The sequence below is a fragment of the Simochromis diagramma genome, unplaced genomic scaffold (genome assembly GCF_900408965.1).
Source record: "Simochromis diagramma unplaced genomic scaffold, fSimDia1.1 OVJJ01000553.1, whole genome shotgun sequence".
In the NCBI taxonomy this organism is placed as follows: domain Eukaryota; kingdom Metazoa; phylum Chordata; class Actinopteri; order Cichliformes; family Cichlidae; genus Simochromis; species Simochromis diagramma.
In genome coordinates this window covers 4,298,215-4,317,533 of record NW_024387095.1, presented here as the reverse complement: position 1 = coordinate 4,317,533, position 19,319 = coordinate 4,298,215, and the positions used below count along the sequence as shown (strand labels likewise).

Sequence of the window (19,319 nt, the reverse complement as noted above, 5' to 3'; positions counted from 1 at the left end):
AGACAAGCGGAACGGAGTCGATGGCCGGCCTGATGGTTTGCTTGCCACTTTAGACATGCTGTTCGAGTGTCAGCCCACTAAATACGCCACCGCCCGTGCAAAGGTTGCACTGCTAACCTCTCTCTTGTCTGGCCAGGCTCAGGAATGGGCCGCGGCTCTCTACTACAATAAATTGGCGGCTTGCAACGACTATGCCCTGTTTGTGGAGGAATTAAAAAAGACGTTTGTTCCCCCGAGCAGCGAAGTGGAAGTGGAGTCACAGCTGCTTCATCTCCGCCAGGGCAGCCGACCCGTCTGTCACTTTGCCTCTCAATTCCGCACCCTGGCCGCTAAGCTACAGTGGGGAGACGCTTCTCTGCGCTCTATTTTTCTGGAGGGACTGGCTGACTACATCCGAGACGAGATGACCGGCCATGAGGCCCCTAAAACCCTGGATGAGGCCGTGGACCTCGCGCTGAAGATTGACCAACGTGTGATGTCGCGGCCTCGCCATACCCCTCGGGCCTTCAAACCTTTCCAGCCTCAGAGGACCACGTCTTCGCGACCTCCTCCCCCCTCTGATGGAGCCACGGCTAGCCCAAGCAGCACATCCAGCGAGGAGCCCATGCAGCTGGGTGGGCTCCCCAAAGAGGAGAAAGAGAGACGCTGGCGTGAGGGCCTCTGCGCCTACTGTGGATCAGCTCGACACCGTCGTCCCCAGTGCCCGCTACGGCCGGGAAACGACGACGCCAGGTAGACTGCGGGGGTGTCCCTCCTGGCCCTTCCCACTCATCTGACCCCTCTCGTTTTCTGTTACCGGTAACGTTTCACCTGAAACACCAACGGCTCTCATCCGAAGCCCTCCTGGACACCGGAGCCGCTGAGAACTTCATCGATCAAACACTGGCCTCTCAGCTTCGCATTCCGTTGACTTCCGTCGACCGATTCCTCCCGGTGACCTCAGTAGACGGGCGACCACTCCAACCCTACCCGATCCAGTTCCAGACCCAGCCAGTCCGCATGTCTGTCGGGGATCATCAGGAGGAGATCCGGTTTTTAGTAGTCTCGGCCACTTCCTCTCCTCTCATCCTCGGATACCCCTGGTTCCGTCAACATGACCCCCACATCTTCTGGTCTTCCTGCCAGATCCTGGACTGGGGTCCCCAGTGTTCACGCCGCTGCCTTCTCTTCCGGACTGGAAAGGACTCAAAGTCAGAAGAGGCGTCACCCCCGGAGCCCATTGATCTGGATAAGATCCCTCCGGCTTACCATGACCTATCTGAGGTCTTCAGTAAGAGGCGAGCCTCTGCTCTCCCTCCTCGTCGCTCCTACGACATGGCCATCGAGCTCCTCCCGGGAGCGGTCCCTCCTCGTGGTCGCCTGTTCCCGCTGTCGCCCGCAGAGAACAAAGCCATGGAGGAGTACGTCGCTGAGGCTCTCCAACAGGGCTTCATTCGCCCTTCTACCTCCCCCGCAGCTGCGGGATTCTTCTTTGTCAAGAAGAAAGATGGCGGGCTTCGCCCCTGTATAGACTACCGGGGCTTGAATAAAATCACTGTTAAGAACCGCTATCCTCTTCCTCTGCTGTCCACCGCACTCGATTCCCTCTCCCAGGCCTGCATCTTCACCAAACTAGACCTACGCAGCGCCTACAACTTGGTGCGGATTAGGGAAGGGGACGAATGGAAGACGGCCTTCATCACCCCTAACGGGCACTGGGAGTATCTGGTGATGCCCTTCGGCCTCTGCAACAGCCCTGCTGTCTTCCAGCATCTGATCAACGATGTCTTGCGGGACATGCTGGGCCGGTGGGTGTTTGCCTATCTGGATGACATCTTGATCTACTCCCGCACCGAAGTGGACCATATTCGCCATGTGCGGGCCGTGCTGAGCAGGCTGCTCGAGTACCGGCTGTTCTGCAAACTGGAAAAGTGTGCCTTCCATCAGCGGTCCACCACCTTCCTGGGCTTCACCATCTCCTCCAATGGCCTGACCATGGACCCGCAAAAGGTCCAAGCCGTGACCCAGTGGCCTCAGCCCTCCAGCCTTAAGCAGCTACAGAGCTTCCTGGGCTTTGCCAATTTCTATCGGCGCTTTATCCGCAATTTCAGCACCATTGTCGCCCCACTGACATCCCTCACCAAACCAGCTAACCTGCCCAAGCCCTTCTGCCTCCCCCCTGGTGCGAAACAGGCATTCCGAGACCTCATCCGCCGGTTTGCTACAGCTCCCGTCCTGCTCCACCCTGATCCTGCCGGAGATTTTGTGGTGGAGGTGGATGCCTCCGATGTTGGCGCTGGCGCCGTCCTCTCTCAACACGGCCCGGATGGGAAACTTCACCCGTGCTGCTATTTCTCGAGGAAATTCTCTGACACGCAGCGACGGTACGGTGTCGGCGACCGGGAACTCCTGGCCATCAAGTGGGCCTTGGAAGAGTGGCGACATTGGCTCCTGGGAGCGAAAGAACCGTTTCTGATCTGGACTGATCACCAGAACCTGATCCATATTCGTTCTGCCAAGCAGCTCAACCCAAGGCAGGCCCGTTGGGCCTTATTCTTCGAACCTTACAACTTCCACCTCGCCTACCGCCCTTGCTCCAAGAACACCAAGGCAGACGCTCTCTCCAGGCAGTTCGCCCAGGACGGCCTCACGTCAGACCCTGGACCTATCCTACCGTCTCGTTGTTTCGCTGCCCCCCTTCGGTGGCCCTTGGAGGACTCTATCCGGGATGCCCTGACCTCCGAACCGCCTCCGCCTGACACCCCGGCTGGGAGGTACCATCCCGGTGCCGTCAGGAGGCCTTGCTCTGGGCTCACTCCTCCCCGCTCTCTGGTCACCCAGGGCCCGACAGGACCCTCCAGCTCCTCCGTCGTGCCTTCTGGTGGCCCTCCATGACTCGGTACGTCCATGACTTCGTTTCCGCCTGTGACACCTGTGCTCGGGCCAAGTCCTCCATCCAGCCGCCCGCTGGCGACCTTCGCCCTCTCCCCGTGCCGAGACGTCCCTGGTCCCATGTCGGTCTGGACTTTGTTACCGGCCTCCCATCTGTGGACGGTCTTGACACCATCCTCACCTTTGTGGACCGGTTTTCTAAGGTGGTGCACCTGGTCGCCCTGGCCGGCCTCCCCTCCACCAAATGGACGGCCGAGCTCCTCCTGGACCATGTCGTCCGCCTTCACGGATTCCCCATGGACATGGTCTCCGATCGGGGGCCCTAGTTCACCGCCAGGTTCTGGAAAGCCTTTTGCCGCCTGATAGGAGCATCTCCCAGCCTCTCGTCCGGTTATCACCCTCAGACCAATGGGCAGGTTGAACGGACCAATCAACAGTTGGGGCGCTTCTTACGGTGCTTCGTCTCCGCCCAACCGTCGCTTTGGCCTCGTTACCTGGTGTGGGCTGAGTTGTCTCATAACCTTCACGTCTCTTCCGCCACCGGTCTCTCGCCCTTTGAGGTCTGTCATGGTTTTCATCCTCCTATCTTCAGCCATCAGGAAGCGGGGGTCGACGTGCCTGCTGCTGAACGGATGGTCCGCCGCTGTCGTCAGGCCTGGATCAAGGCGCGGGCTGCCATTACCCGGGCCAACGCTCTGTACACCCGGCAGCATCGTCGCCGCCACCGCCCGGGTCACCCCTTCCAGCCGGGGGACCGCGTCTGGCTCTCCACAAGGCACCTGCGGCTGCACGGTGAGTCCAAAAAGCTCACTCCCCGGTTCGTCGGCCCGTACGAAGTCACTGCCCGGCTCAACCCCGTGGCTTACCGTCTCCGGCTTCCACCCGCCATGAAGGTCCATCCGGTTTTCCACGTCTCGCAGCTTAAGCGGCGCGTCACTTCCTCGCTGGCGCCCCCCCTCCCGGGCCCCGCCCCCACCCAGGATCGTCGATGGGGGTCCTGTCTACACTGTCCGACGGATCTTGGACTCCCATCCCCGGGGCCGGGGGGTCCAGTATTTGGTGGACTGGGCTGGCTACGGCCCTGATGAGCGCTCCTGGGTGCCGTCCCGCTTCATCTTGGATCCTTCCCTCATCTCGGATTTCCGTCGCCGCCGTCCTGGCCCGTCGGGTGCCGGTCCTCGGGGGGGGGGGGTCCTGTCAGCCGGTGATCAGCTGTGATCAGCTGATCACGGGGCCGGGGTTAAAAGAGAGACGCCACCCACCTGTTCGCCGCTCAGACAGCATTCTCTTCGTGTCAGGAGCTCCGAAACCCTGCCGACGTCAGTCTCCGCCTGATTCAGCAACCGTGAGTGTTTTTCCCTTCAATCCTTTTTCTCTTCCCGGCTCCGCTCGCTCTCTGTCTGTAACGACAGTTCCGAAGCCATGCTTCGTGCACCGATCGTTACTAGAATAACTGCGTGTCTGCTCCCAACCCACCGCTAGCCGTAGCCGCGCTTGGGTCTAGTCAGCACGCCACACAGGCACGCCGAGCTACTGTGCGTAGCTCGCCCCGCCGTGACACGCTGAATGCATCATGTACTGTACAGGAGACACGGCACGAGATTGATTGACAGTGGTCTACAGCCAATCAGGACGCAGAACACAATGTGCTGTAAAAAACAAACAAACAAACAAAAAAAGCATAATTGCACAAAAAAATCAGCGAAACAGCAAGGCTGCCAAAGGTGAACCGCATTATAGCGAGGGACCATTGTATAGAGCAACTCCTCTCCAACAATGTTGTGTGTTTACAGTGTTGTTTTTCTTCTAATGATGATTTCATATGTCTTAGTGTATTATATTTTTGATCTAACAGCGCTACTATACCTTAAATTGCTCTTTAATAGCCTTAGGCTAGTTAGGTTCTTGGGTGGATGTGGCCAATGCAATCCATGTTTGATGGTGAGCTGCTAGTTCATCACTTTGTTTGGTCTGACTCCCATACAAACTGTAGTTACAGACATTTGTAGACAAATACAAATATGTCTGCAAGTTAGTATAACAATGCTGACGGCCACTCAGCCTTCTAGTAGATGCAGCTGGTATCATTTTGAAAATCCTAAAGCGCCTCATCCTTGAGTTATCACACTCACAAACTTGGGAGTAGAGCAGGGCGATATGGCCAAAAATATTTATCACGATATATATTTGAAAATTTGCGATAACGATATAACTGACGATATAATTGATGCGAGACAAAATACAACTCCACAACATTACTAGCGCAAAAAGACAACCTTCCATTTATTTTCACTTAAACAAGAAGCTGGTTTTTATGTACATTAAAGCTTTATAAAAATTTAACAGTGCAAATGCAAATTCCTTGCTGAAAGTTTAACCAAAAGGCATTTCCAGTAGAAATGGGCTGACATATCCTGAGCATAACCATGTATAATATCCACTGAAGTTAAAAAGAGGTGCTTTGCAACATTAAACTGCAGTGTGCAGTACGTATTTTTCGGACCATAAGGTGCACATTAAGGTGCACATTAAGCGAAACAAAGCAGTCAGATAAATCAAACTTTATTAAACTCATTCTTCTTGCTTCCTCCACTTCTGTACCATTGATTCATTAATGTTGAATTCTCTGGCAGCTGCTCTATTCCCATGTTGTTGCAGTATAATAGTGACTAACCTTGTATTGTGGATGGATTATCTCAGTTGTTCTCCCGACTGAAGTTTGGTCCGTTTACAGCATCCTGCCATGCGATTGCATTTGTCTCTAACCATGAGGAACCTTCACGTTAACTTTTATAAGTGGAAAAGTGTTAGTGTTCGTCCTCCAGCTTCACTGTTTATGTTATGCTAACATAGCTGTGTCGCTAGCGATCACGTAGCACATCATTATATACCAGCTAGCCCAACTTCAGTAACCCTACAAACGTCACTGCTGTTTAGTTTCCTGTCTTCATTTATGTTGGAAGTGATAGCAGAGCTGTACCTTTGATTTTTTTCAGAAATCTCTCAGTCAGAACATGCTACATCATGCTTAGGTAACTAGCGAAACTAGCGAGCTAACTTCCGCTAGCTTCCTGCTAACTTCTAACTCCGTTAAATGTAATACATTCTGTTTTCATGGATGCCTGGAAGTTAAACTTCATAGTTACACCTGGTAAAGCAGCAATGCTGATCGTTTTATTAAAGATGAAAGAATTTAGACAGTTTTTAACTCTCAGTAATGCTGCAGTGTTCGTTTGACCTGAAGAGAGGGGTTTAGGACCCAGATTACTCCCAGATTTAAGAGCATCTTAGTCCGACAAATACGACAATAACGACGGCCGCTTGCATGTTCTGCAAAAAAAAAAAAAAGTGCTTTGTCGTGTATCTGACGGACAAACACCAAACCAGTTCCACATCACTGAAGTTGCACCATTTTTACAAACCAATTCTGGTTCATCTGTTTCACTCAACAATCGGCCATGTGCGTATGAAAACAAAGGCACTGCGCATGCGCGTTTTACTCATATTCTATCGCGATATTTCATTTTCCTATCATTGCCTAACATTATACCGGTATTACCGTGAACGGTATAATATGGCCCAGCCTTACTTGGGAGTCCACCCCCAGCAGGGTGATGACACTATCCCATTATCCTTTTAAAGTAGAGGGGTTAAAATGTTGCATACATCTATGCAGTTAATACACACAAACGCTGTTTTGGCAGTCAGGTTGTGTTTTTCCTCCTACGCTCCAGTGTTGAAATGACAGCAACGTTTACAGTAAGTGATTCTATGACACACAGAGTCATTGAGTAAGCAGTGTAGTAAAACTATCCATAACCCTTCAAAGTGTCTCGGTCAGCCTCATTGCCGTCATCATCTCAGCTCTGCAGTGTCTGATTCAGGCTGCGGATAGACGGCCGTTCCACTACACCACAGCTGTAAATAAGGTCCAAAAAAGACCATTTCCGTCGCTTATCTCGCTGTGTGTAAGTGTTTACCTTGGCACTCCTGCAGGCGTCTTTGATCATATTGGAGAGTCCATCAGGTGGTAAACACACATGCAGAGTTGTAAATTTTTCGGTTATCAACAAGTGGAATATTGACATCCTCTGTGGTGATTGCACACAATCAGCTCAGATCACAAAGCTAATAGAAGAAGAATGAGGGTGGGGGTTACTGGTTTATCATTTACCCGCTGAAAAACACAACCTTGGTTACATGTCAGCGTGTATTCTTGTCGTGTTGCCATGACATCCTGTCACGCAGGATGCTCCGCAATGCCATGGCATTTCCACACCAGTGGTAAACACACACACACACACACACACACACACACACACTTTCACAGCACTGATGAATGTTTAGAGGTCGGGTCTTCCTGTGACAGGACTTGAAACATTCCTTTTCTCTCACCAAAGCCTTCGGTGGGGTGGGGTGAGGTGGGTGAGGGTGGGAAAAGACACAAACGAATACCCACTGAGGTCCTGATGCCTTTTATATGTAAAAATCATGAGAAACTTACATTTTTTCCCATAAGCAAAAAACTTTAACTGCCCTAAGCAGGAGGAGTGCCCTAAGCACTGTGAATGTTTCCTGTTAAAGCTTTCTTCCTCCCCACATTTGCCAAGTCCTGCCTAAGGGTGGGTGGGGAATTTGAGTTTCCATGAATTGGTAACCTCTGGGGAATGAAAAAATGAAAGCAGTGCAAAATATTTAAAAAGATTGCTCTTAATCCCACTAGACTCCCACGTGTAATCCTAATATCCAACTTTATAGCATATTTACAACCTGGCCCAAAAAGAAAAACAAAAAAACAGAAGTAGTTTCAGCCTAATCTGACCCACTGAAATTGTCCTCTCAACCATGTATGTGTGCTGATTGTTCATTTTAGTTTTAACATCACAGCTTTCTATGTTCTACAAACCATCAAAGCTTCTGCTTCAGCATGGGAGAAAAGTACATCAAAGTGTAAAACACTAAAAGTATTTCATTGTTCTTTAGCTTTAGGTCTCTTTCAGTGTTTAATTCAAATAGAATTTTATTTATACAGCACCAAATTACAACAACAGTCATCTCAAGGCCTAAGAGCCAGCATTTGGCCACAGTGGGAAGGAAAAACTCCCTTTTAACAGGAAGAAACCTCTGGCAGAACCAGGCTCAGTGAGGGGCGGCCATCTGCTGCGACCGGTTAGGGGTGAGGGGATGGAGACAAGACAAAATATACATTGTGGATTGTGGACTGTGTTTAGTAGATTTGTGGATCCTTATCACATTTGACTGGTGTTTCCTTATATGCAAATACCTGGTCTAGTGAATGCTTGAAGATTGTTGAGTTGTGACACTCGCTTCTAGATGTTTGCCTAAGATGTCTTATGATTTGACACAACATAAAAAAAACCCTGCACTGTAGTTTCTGCAAAACAAACCAAAAAATAGACCCTTATTATGTGTATCTGTTGCATTTAAACCGTTATGAGCAATAAACTTAAGGCATATTGTACGCACACCCACACACTTAACTCCTTTGACATGTTTTTACTAGAGCAGACGTGTTTATGTCGTCAGTGCGAGGCCGCCAATGCTGAGCAGCACCAGAGGAGTCAAACTGCCACTGACCCCGATGTTGCTCCAACTTCTTACATGAGCTACTCTGTTCTAGCGTTACGTAACTGTTTAACTGAGTTTCGTGTCCTCTCCATATGCACTCTGTATGTGCATTTCTGTCTGTGTTTGTTCAAAATAAGCACAGAATGAGAGTTCTTAGTCCAGGAGACACGTCTCCACTGGCTTTATTCTTCATAATCATCGTACGTCAATATAATTGCAGTGCAAACACTTATATTTTAGTATAAAATATTTTCTTTACCAAAATTTACATTCACATAAAACATCTCAATAAATACATCTTCAACAAAAGAACTTGACAAATATTGTATCATCCATAATATATCTCTACAATGTACAATAATAGCTAGTAATACCTACATATAACAATTGAAACCCGTATCATACAGTATGAAAATATCCAATTTACAGGAAAAATATTGTACACAATTCCTATTCATCAACTTTCAATTAATTGTTTAAAGCAAGTGTATAAAAAATCCTCATTTTAAACCTTTTATAAACTTAAATTAAGCACTCAAGCTACCATATAGATTTAAAATCTATTTTAAATATGATAAGTCCAACGTAATTTCCGTCAGGTTCCAAATAAATCTGATCAAAATCGACACTTGCCATCGTTTTGAGTAACAAAACTCAATCAGCTCGAACAGTAAAAATACAGGCATCCAACAAAAGAAAATCCACAATAACCGTAGCAACGCATTCAGTTGTGCTACAGCTCAACACGAAAAAGTCTGATATGTTTATGAAAATAGGTTGGCACATTAGAAAACCAGCTACCTGTTGATTACAGCAGGAGCAGGGAGGAGGAGGAGGAACCTCTCCCCCCCAGGCCTGAAGTCTATCTATCCTGAATATGTCCTCAAAAAGGTTTGCACACCAAGCTCATGAAGAAGACACGGGTCAATTAAGCACCTTACATTCAAGAGGACCGCTACCTTTAGCGCATGCATGAGGACTATAATAAAACACAGTCAACGTGTGTCCGCTGCTCCGCCTGCATTAGTGCTTCATCAAAGCATGCATGTTTGATCTGCAGGCTTCCAGGCAGTGCATGCTCGTACAGATTAGAGGAAAGTTAATGGCTGTGGTAAGCCATACTGTGAGTAGCATGCTATACCGTAAAACAAATCATCTGGGTTTGCATGAGGAATCCAGACACAGAGGTTTGTGGGAATCTCCTCATAAACAGAAGGTTTCTTTTTTTCCCCCCTTTCCAAAGCAGCTTCGAGTTCATAAAAATAGTAGAACAGATTATTTTTCAACACTAGAAAATATTTCTTTGTAAACAAGCACACAGAAAAAAGTTCTCTTTTTTTAAATATAATTCATTGAGGAAGAAGGAATCACACTCGCACAATACTAAAAATAGGTTTTCTAATTCATGCTTCAACTCCACAGATACAGACTGGTGTGGCTAGCTATGCACACTCTATTGGCTACAAACACTATCAGGTCAAAGTAGGATCCAGCTGGCTACAGCATGCAAGGAGTGAATAGGCTGAGATAAGAGACAAACTGCTTTATTGCTACACTTTGACAAGGAAGAATCTGGAAGTCAAGCATCACAGGGAAACAGACAGCACACATGACTGAAATGCAGCAGTGGCATCATGCACTTAAAGACGCCGAGCAGCTCGGCTCACTGAATCAGGAGCTTGCCTCGTGTACGAGGGGTTCAGCGAAGGGGCAGAAATGAAGCATACAGCATCAACCACCCACAAATGGTCAAAGGCAACGCCTTGTTGTATTTTGGCAAGTTCGTGTCATTAACTGCCATCTAAAATTCCACAATTGGCTTCAACCGCTTTAAACACTGTTGTCTCTAGGACAATGATGCCCCTAAAATGAATTAATCTGATAAATCAATCTAAAAGGCAACAAAAAAAATGGCAAAAATCTCATTGTGAAGAGTGGTCGCTAAGGCAACAGCACTGTTTTGGTTTTAGACGGGGAGAAAAGAGTCAGCTAACGTTCTTAGATTTCGGGACACAGTTGTTGTGACAGGTTTGTGTGCTACACTTTCAATTGTGCATTGCGATGTGTTTTTATTTTTATGCTTATTTAGTTTATCGTAGTGGTGGATCCAGTTTTTTGGCAGTCGGCTATGAAATCCTGGAGACATCCTTGGCCTTTGATTGATGACAGAGCAACGTGGCATCCTGCATCCTGTTCATGACATCCCGCTGTGTGAAACAACAAACAGGGTTCGAATGTGGAGGGACAGTCTGATCGAGGACGCCTCAGGTTCCAGGCTTTAGGCCCAAATCCAGGCTTCCCATTGGATGATCAGTGTCTCAGCCTCCCTGCCTTCCACAGACAGAAGAAGAAGAGTGGAGAACAACCTTTCCTCTTTAAATAGCCTTTCTCTGCTACAGCCATCTGTGTTACTCACCCATCTCCACTCTTACATTCTTATTTTTTCGTAGTCACGATGGAGACAGTGCCCTTCACACCACTGCAGTGGGAACAGAGGGCAGGTACCTGGTGGTGCTGGTGGATGTGGTTGGTTTAGCCACACTTGGGCTTGGGGTCCTCATAGCGGCGTAGGTGGTCACCGTCGGGGCGGGGCTAAGCCTGGTGCACACACTGCCGTGGGCGAACGCACTGGCCCGGCGTTCACCGTTGCCAGGCTGTTGCTGGGTTTGAGATGGCCTGCTGCCTTGTCTGCGTCCCTCCAGGAAGTATGTAAGCATCTGACCTTTGCCCTTCACACTGACCTGGCCACGGCACACAAAATTGTAGTAATTGGTGATGAGGCGATAGACATCCTCTGTTACCTGGTGGAGGCACACAGACGTTTGATGAGCTTTATGACCAAATATTTTACCGTGACACACCTACGACATGACAAAAATGAACAAGAGATTGCACAAGTAAATATATAAGGAGTTTGCAAACAATGAAGCAACAATAATATGCTTTTTAAAAAAGACAAATAAAATTAAAGCTGCAAGCAGCGTTATGAGGGCCCTCGCACCCTGGAGGGTGGAACAAGTGGAATGGAATGGAAATAGCAAATAGCAAAATTAGAGCCAAAATGTCACCTTCACTTCTAAATTGCGGACTTCCTGTTGGGTTTGCGTCAATGGGCCCACAGACTTTTTGGTTCGTCTTGGCATGATACACATGTGTGCCAGATTTCATACATGTAGCTCAAACTATGTGGTCGTAGGGTTGCATTTAACAAGGCATAGGTGGCGCTGGGAGCCATTTCCCGGTGCTCATATGTAAAACCATTAAAATACAAAGTTTTTCACCAGACCTGGCATGTGTGCAAAATTTCATGAGTTTTAGAAGAAGAAGAAGAAGAAGAAGAAGAAGAAGAAGAAGAAGAAACGGAGCAGATACAGGCTCTGTCCCAATTCAGGGTCTGCACGCTTCAAGTACGCATTTCAAGTAGGGGTGGGTTTTTATAATCGATTCATCGATTAAAATTGATTCTGGCTTGGATAACGTAAAATCGATTCATTAAAATCCTGAATCGATTTTTTTAATATAAATTTATTTTGCCCGAAATGCCAGAATCTCTGGTGACATCTCACAAAATTTCAAGAACCACCAAACAGCTAAGACAGTAAATGAGAGCAGGAACACGGATTCTGCACATAGACTTAAACACACAGCGCAACCCGCGGATCAGAATCAGTTAGATGTCGCCTTTCTCACGGTCGGGGCTACAAGCCGACAGCTCGCTGATCCTGATGTTTCGGCGGGTCCGCGCTTTGTGTTCACGCCCTTTATGAGCCGATTCTAAAGCTGTTAGTTTGATCTCTCTCCAAACAATATTGACCGATCCAGCAGCAAAAGAAGATCCAAACGTTTCACATAAACATCGTCATGAATTCACTCTGACTTTTACTGTTTTGCTTCCACCGCGATGCACAGCGCTCTCTCTCCCTCTCTCTCTCTCTCTCTCTCTCTCCCTCTCTCTCTCCCTCTCTCTCTCTCTCTCCCTCCCTCCCTCCCTCTCTCTCTGTACTTCAAGAACAGTTTCCCTTTCTTCATTATTTGCTTGCTTGTTACGCACAAGTCTACTGTTGTTTACAGCGCTGTCAGCCGCTGTTTTTTTCCCTTTTACATTCTTCCAAAAAGAAAACCTCATTTCTGCTGTTCAATACTGAACAAATTTAAACTTTTTAAAATTATTCAAAATGCAAAACGCTTAGCCGTGTCTCTAATAAAACCGCTGTAACTTCAGAGGTAATGTTCATATGTTGATTAATGGTTTTCTTTCGTTTTTGATGTAGGCCTACTGCAGAATATTTTTATAAAATCCCAGGCCAGGAAAATCACCTTCATGTTTTTCTGTGTTTTATCTTCAGCTACTTTGACACAAAGGCCTCTGCTGTGACGCTTACACCTGTGATAAAGTCTTGCATGTGTCAGCTTCCTTTTTATTGATACAAAAATATGTAAATGTACTGATCTGAATTATAATATTTCTGACTGTCAAAATTTCCCAGATTTAAATCGAATCGAATTAAATCGAATTAAATCGAATCGTGGATCGAATCGATTCGGGACCTTGTGAATCGGAATTGAATCGATTCTAGAAATCAGTGACGATACCCAGCCCTAATTTCAAGTGCGGTTACGTCACCGCCACGCGACGATGGCTGTCCCAATTCGAAGTGTACTTCAAATGCATACTCCAAATGCGCCGTCGATTTCCCCAAATATCAAGCGTGGTCCGGTGCACGCTTCGTGCTCCCATATATCCCACAATTCATAGCGCGGCGGTGGGTGTGGATAATTTTGCCGCAAAATACGGCAGAAGGGAGCAGCCGAAGAGGTTTTTTCTTTTTTTTTTTTCAAAACTTTATTGAAATTATAAAGCGAACAGTCAGTCATTCCAGTTCAGTTTGTACAGTAGACATACAAGGCAAATAAGAGTAACAATATACAGTACAATGAAATAAGAAGGATAAATAAATAAAGGATGAAAAAGAAAAAAAAAGGGGGGGGGGGGGGATGTGACAGACTTCATAACAACTTTGTATTTGAAAGTTGTGACAGCTCATTCGTTAAACATTTCTGAATGAATTTCATTCAATGATGAACCTTTTACATTGGAAGTTAATTTAAGAGAGTTTGAGTAATATTCAATTTCAATCAAAAGCAAATTAAATGATGGGGTTGAGTTTTGAAATTTACATTTATGTATATGGAATTTCCCTAATAAGATGGAGCGGCCGAAGAGTGAACTGTCAAAAGTACTGAATATGACGTCACTTATTTATGTGCGAATGTTTAATAATTAACGTCAGTCATATATCCACAAACACAACAAGCTGAAAGTCAGATATATAGATATATATATACATATATCATAATAATCTGACAATAATATAATATTGGCCATATTATATTTACATTACCACAGTGAGATGGCTTTAGTGAACATGAACAACATTAACTAATTGTTATTTACTAACTAATCTTAAATGATTGTTCAGCACAGGAATGAAGCCCAACAATCATGTTTTACAGTCTCGTGGTCTCAGCCTCAGATACTCAACTAATCAAAGTGATGTCATGACAAAAATGAATGACTAACAAAACATTTTTCTCCTTCATTTCTGTCAAACAAAGCTGTATGTAACGTGTCTCACGGTTAGTATGATGGTTGCTAGGCAACCTGAACAGCGCGACGAAGCATATACCGTCCCATTTCACAAGCCTCTCACTTCCGCACTTCTCGTACTTATAGTACGCACCGTACGTAGTGCGCGTAGTGCGCGTAGTGCGCGTAGTGTGCGTACTTCAAGCATGCAGACCCTGAATTGGGACACAGCTACTATAGGGCCTTCGCACTCTCAGTGCTCGGGCCCTAAATATTATGTGGGCAAAGAATTGCATCTGCACCTGAACACAAAAAGAAAAGATAAAAGTGGATCTTACAGAAGGAGGAACTATCGGTAATCTTCTTATTTTAGTATATTTTTTTTAATATTAGAAAATGTAATAAAAATATTTATTTTGTATGGTAGCGAGGAATCACACAGAAGGTCCTTAACCCATCCCTTGTGCAAGGAAGAACAGCACGAGGACTGTTAGAGCTGCACAATGCCCTCCAGCCGGCCACTGGTGTGAATGTCTCTGACCAAACACTCAGAAACAGACTTCATGAGGGTGACCTAAGGGCCCAATGCCCTCCAGTGAGCTCTGTGCCCACTGCCTGGCATTCTGAAGCCCTAGTGGCAGCAGACTACCAGAACTGCCACCACTGGTACTCTGTGCTTTTCACAGATCAGAGCAGGTTCACTCTGAGCATATCATCAATATCTTTGATTGCAGATACAAAGCTGGAGACAAACAGGAGAGACATTTTCTCTCGACGCAGGAGAGCATCAGTCAAATCATCACATACTAGGGGAGCGAACTATGAGCACAACATATCATCACCACATCTCCATTTGTTTTGCAATTTTCAAGTGAGTTCATGCTTTAAACCTCCACTCTATGGACACAAGTACTGGGACACCTACACATTACACCTAGAGGAACTGCTTGATCATGGAAACCCATGACACGAAGCTCCCAATTATGTGCAAATGTTAATGCCCAAGGAGGTTTAATGAGTCAGCACAGTGTTGGCTTTTAGGCACAATGCACCACAGCACTCAGTGACCCTGCTCTGTAACTTTATGTGGTCTGCCACTTCATGGCTGGGTTGTTGTGGTTCATAAATGCTTCCATTTCACAATAATACCACTTACAGTTGACCGTGAAATATCTATAAGGGAGGGAATTTCACAAACTGACTTGTTGCAAAAGTACCATCTTATGGTCAGAGGGCCCGGTGGCGGCAGTGTCCGGCAGCCTCACTTCTGTCAGTGCGCCCCAGGGCAGCTGTGGCTACAATGTAGCTTGCCATCGCCAGTGTGTGAATGTGAGTGTGAATGGGTGAATGACTGAATGTAGTGTGAAGCGCTTTGGGGTCCTTAGGGACTAGAAAAGCGCTATACAAATGCAGGCCATTTACCATTTACCATTTATTACAGTACCATGCCTATATTCATCTGTGTAGAATGACCCATTCTTTCACCAGTGTTTGTACAGCCAGACTACATGGCTAGGTGCCTTATTTTATATAGCTGTGACTGAAAACACCTGATTTCAAAGCTAAACAGATACTACTTTTGTCCTTAGTACATTGTAGCTGCACAAGCTGATGAATGACCTCTTTTAGTGCTAAATAAACAGGAAGGGAACTTCCCAAAGTCCGATTTGCATAAGAATATCTGCTCCAAGGTTAGTCCTCCACAGTAATGCTGATTATGTAGCTGCTGCAGATGCACTAAAATAAAAAGAAAAAAAAACTTGACATTTTTTCTTATTTTTTGCCTAAAAAGAAAACACATTCTTAACAAGCAAGTTTTGCACAAGAAAGTTAAGCTTATTCTAGGAAAAAAAAATTTCAATTAAGCATAAATTTTAGACAGTTTTGTCTAGTTTAAAGGCATACAGCAGTTAGATTCATTTGGTAGTTTTAAGGATTCTAGTCAAGCAACTTTTGCTTACCTCAATGGCAGATTTTTTTTTCTCAAAAGAAGAAAATATTTTAGAATATTTGGCTCATTTCATGTGGGGCTGTTTTTGCAGTGCGAATAATTAACTTTAGCTTGAGTAATTAATGTGACTTTTTGGACCAGCCTGGACCCCCAAGGCCCGTTCATAATGCCAGTGCTGAATAAGTCGAAATGTATGTATGTTGCTAGTTTGACTTTCTGATACCTTCTGAAAATATGTTAACCTAAATCCCGCTATTGGTTGTACTCCTCCACCTTCCTTCACTGTTATGGGCAAACATCCACACAATATGAGGCAACTCGTGTTTTCAAATCATGCTGTGAAAGCAGACTTACCCTATCGAAATCAAAATTTACCATAAGAAAATTTCCTTTCAAGTATAAAGCAAAGTCATTTACATATAAAAGAATTGGGCGAGAACCGAATCCTGTAGGATTCTTGCTCTAATCACTAAAAACATTATTTTTCTTTTTTCTAATTCATGGTTAGAACAGCACCGTTTGGACATCTAAGTTTTAGCAGAGAAGACTGTAAAGTTTATGTATCTTAGTTTACATGTTTTTCATTTTGAGCTGCTTTTTGATCAAGCTTATAGTTGGGGCTGGATCTGGTGACCCTGAACTAGTCCTTAGTTATGATGCAATAGGCCTAGGCCACTGGGGGCTTCCCATGATGCACTGTGTTATTTCTTCAATCACCTCCTTTTACTCTGTCTATACACCACTGTATTTAGTCATCATCTTCCACACTGTGTCTGTGGTCCTGTCTTCCACCCGCCCAGCTAGTGGGTCGCAACAAATGCCCCTCCCTGAGCCAGGTTCAGGCAGATGTTTCTTCCTGTTAAAAGGGAGTTTTTCCTTCCCACTTTGACCAAGTGCTGCTCATAGGGAGTTTCTGATTGTTAGGTTTTAGCTGTAGCGACTGATGTTGTGATTTGATGCTATATAAAGAAAATTGAATTGAATATATGAAAATAATGAAACACATGAACTTTATCTGAACTTTTCTAATTATTTCCAAATAACACCCTCTAATCTGTTTACCTTTGTCAAATAAGAACTAGTCATGTCAATAATAAAAAGCTATAGTATGCAGCAACTGCTTGTAAAGCAAACATTCAAACTTACTTACTCTTTCTTAATTTATCCCCACTCAATGAGCGAGAGAGAGAAAGAAAGCAGCGGCCTAGCAGCGAGCCAGAGAATGACTGATCTACCTATGCGGTGTGAGTGAGAGCACAGCAGAGAATTAAACAGTTGTTTTCTGATTGCTTCACGATGGTTATGTTTTACGGCACAGCATAGACACGCCCACACCTCCACATGTGTGGTGTGGTGTAGTATTACTGTGCTTCACTGAGTCTCCATCAGTGAAACATGTGCTTTACTTACAGAGCGCAAAAGAGACAGCAGTGCTTGGTCACTGGTCACTGCATTTAAAGTGCCAGCTGCTGTTATTAGCTACAGGCAGCACACTCACTGCCCAAAGAAAGCACCCCAGGAAAGCCTTAAATGTATAAAAATAACCCTCAGGGGCCACAGTCTCCACAGGTAAATACACCACTACACACTTCGGGAGGGTCTTAGGTGATGACTGGGAGAGATTATTTTATGAGTCTATGCAAGTTCAGATATGTCCAGCAAAAACCGCCCAACTCAGGGAAAAGTTACCCCAAAACCGCTAACTTTTTAGTTCAAATAGCACTCTAAATATCTTAGCTGGACACCTTTATGCTGTTTTTATTTTTTATTTTTTATTCTATGACTGCAATATTGATCTGCGTTGCATGTATTTTCATAACACAGCAGCAGCTTGTAATCTTAGTGAGATCTGTACATTGTTACATTTGGGAATAGAAAGAAGAAGGATAGGTAACAGAGAAGACATACATGTGGACTGAAGAGCTGTACCTGTATCTTTCCTTGTACTCCAGTGCTGTCCATCCTGCTGGCTACATTCACTGTGTTTCCCCAGATGTCATACTGTGGCCTCCGGGCTCCAATCACTCCTGCCACCACTGGGCCCACATTGATGCCTGGTGTTATCATGAACAAAACATATAATGTCTGGGTCACACATGCATATTACATATGTGTGCTACTTATTTTCAAATGTAGTTTTCATTTGCTTTCATATAATTATAACAAACATGTCGAGCTTCTACTGGAATTACAAATTTAAGCAGTGCAGCACTAAGAAATGAGAATTACTGAGTGTAATTGCTGAGTGTTGGTTAGTGATAGGATTCATTTCTCTTTCCACTAACATACACCAAACAGACTTACCCACCGTTTTTCAGCAGCTGGTGGCATATCTTTTAACTTTTCCTTTATGAACAGCAGATGTGAAGAAAAAGTTTTGATCATATTCCTCATTTAATTCCTGTCTGGACCAGTCATTAATTTTAAACTGGAGTATATTGTAAATTCATTATTATTAGGCTGTTGTAAAAACTCCCTAAAAAGCCTTCAGTTGATCCAAAATGCGAAAGAAAGAGCATATATCCTATACTGGCTTCTCTTCATTGGCTGCCTGTTAAATCCAGAATGAAACTTAATGTCTTCTTACATACAAGGGGTTGAATAATATGGCCACTTCTTATGTTAAATAAGCAGTGGCCTGATACTTATGGTAGGAGTACCATGGGAGGTAGAGCCTTCAGCTCTCAGGCTCCTCTACTATGGAACCAGCTCCCGGGAGGAAGATTGAGGCAGTCTTTCCTTCCCATTATTGCCAAGTGGTTGTTCATAGGGGAGCATCTGATTGTTGGGGTTTCTCTGTATTATTGTAGGATCTTCACATTATAACATAAAGCATCTTGATGTGACTATGACGACGATTTGGTGTTCTGTAAGTAAAACTGATTTGAATTTCCAAGAGACCATTTTCTTTACGTCAGAATAAAAGTGGCATGTTATAGTTTTTCTCTGATTGTACTCATGTCCTGAATCACTTTAAAGTTTTCAAAACAATATTTGAACTCCTACAAAAATCAGTGTCTTACTCGTGCTCTTCAGAAAGAGCATTTCAGGTTAATTATTAGCAATTGGAAATATTTTAGGAAACTATGGCAAATGATCTGTTTATTTATGTTAGTGCTAAGAGAAACATTTTACCAGCAGTATAACATGCTGCTGCTGCTGCTGCTGCTGCAGTAAGAAGAAAAGCATTGTTGCAAGCCAAAGATAACATTTCCAGAGGATGCATGTGGCATACACAGTGTTTCTTTTCCCAGTAACACTGCAAAGGAGGGTATGAAGAATGGGAATGAGTGATAAGAGGTTCACTGATTCCCAGTTCTG

The 19,319-nt window shown here is 45.2% G+C and overlaps 1 protein-coding gene across 1 annotated transcript in view; it reads right to left on the bottom strand.

Annotated features, from left to right (window-relative positions):
• Positions 1 to 7,648: 7,648 nt before the first annotated feature.
• The window catches only part of LOC120742897 (adenylate cyclase type 1-like), an 80,909-nt gene continuing 69,238 nt past the window's right edge, over positions 7,649 to 19,319 (bottom strand). The window contains exons 19-20 of the mRNA XM_040046396.1: positions 17,928 to 18,052; positions 7,649 to 11,261 (exon numbers count right to left, since the gene is read on the bottom strand). Of these exons, the coding sequence (XP_039902330.1) occupies positions 10,932 to 11,261; positions 17,928 to 18,052 (455 nt within the window). The 3' untranslated portion in view covers positions 7,649 to 10,931. The remainder of the gene's footprint in view (positions 11,262 to 17,927; positions 18,053 to 19,319) is intronic.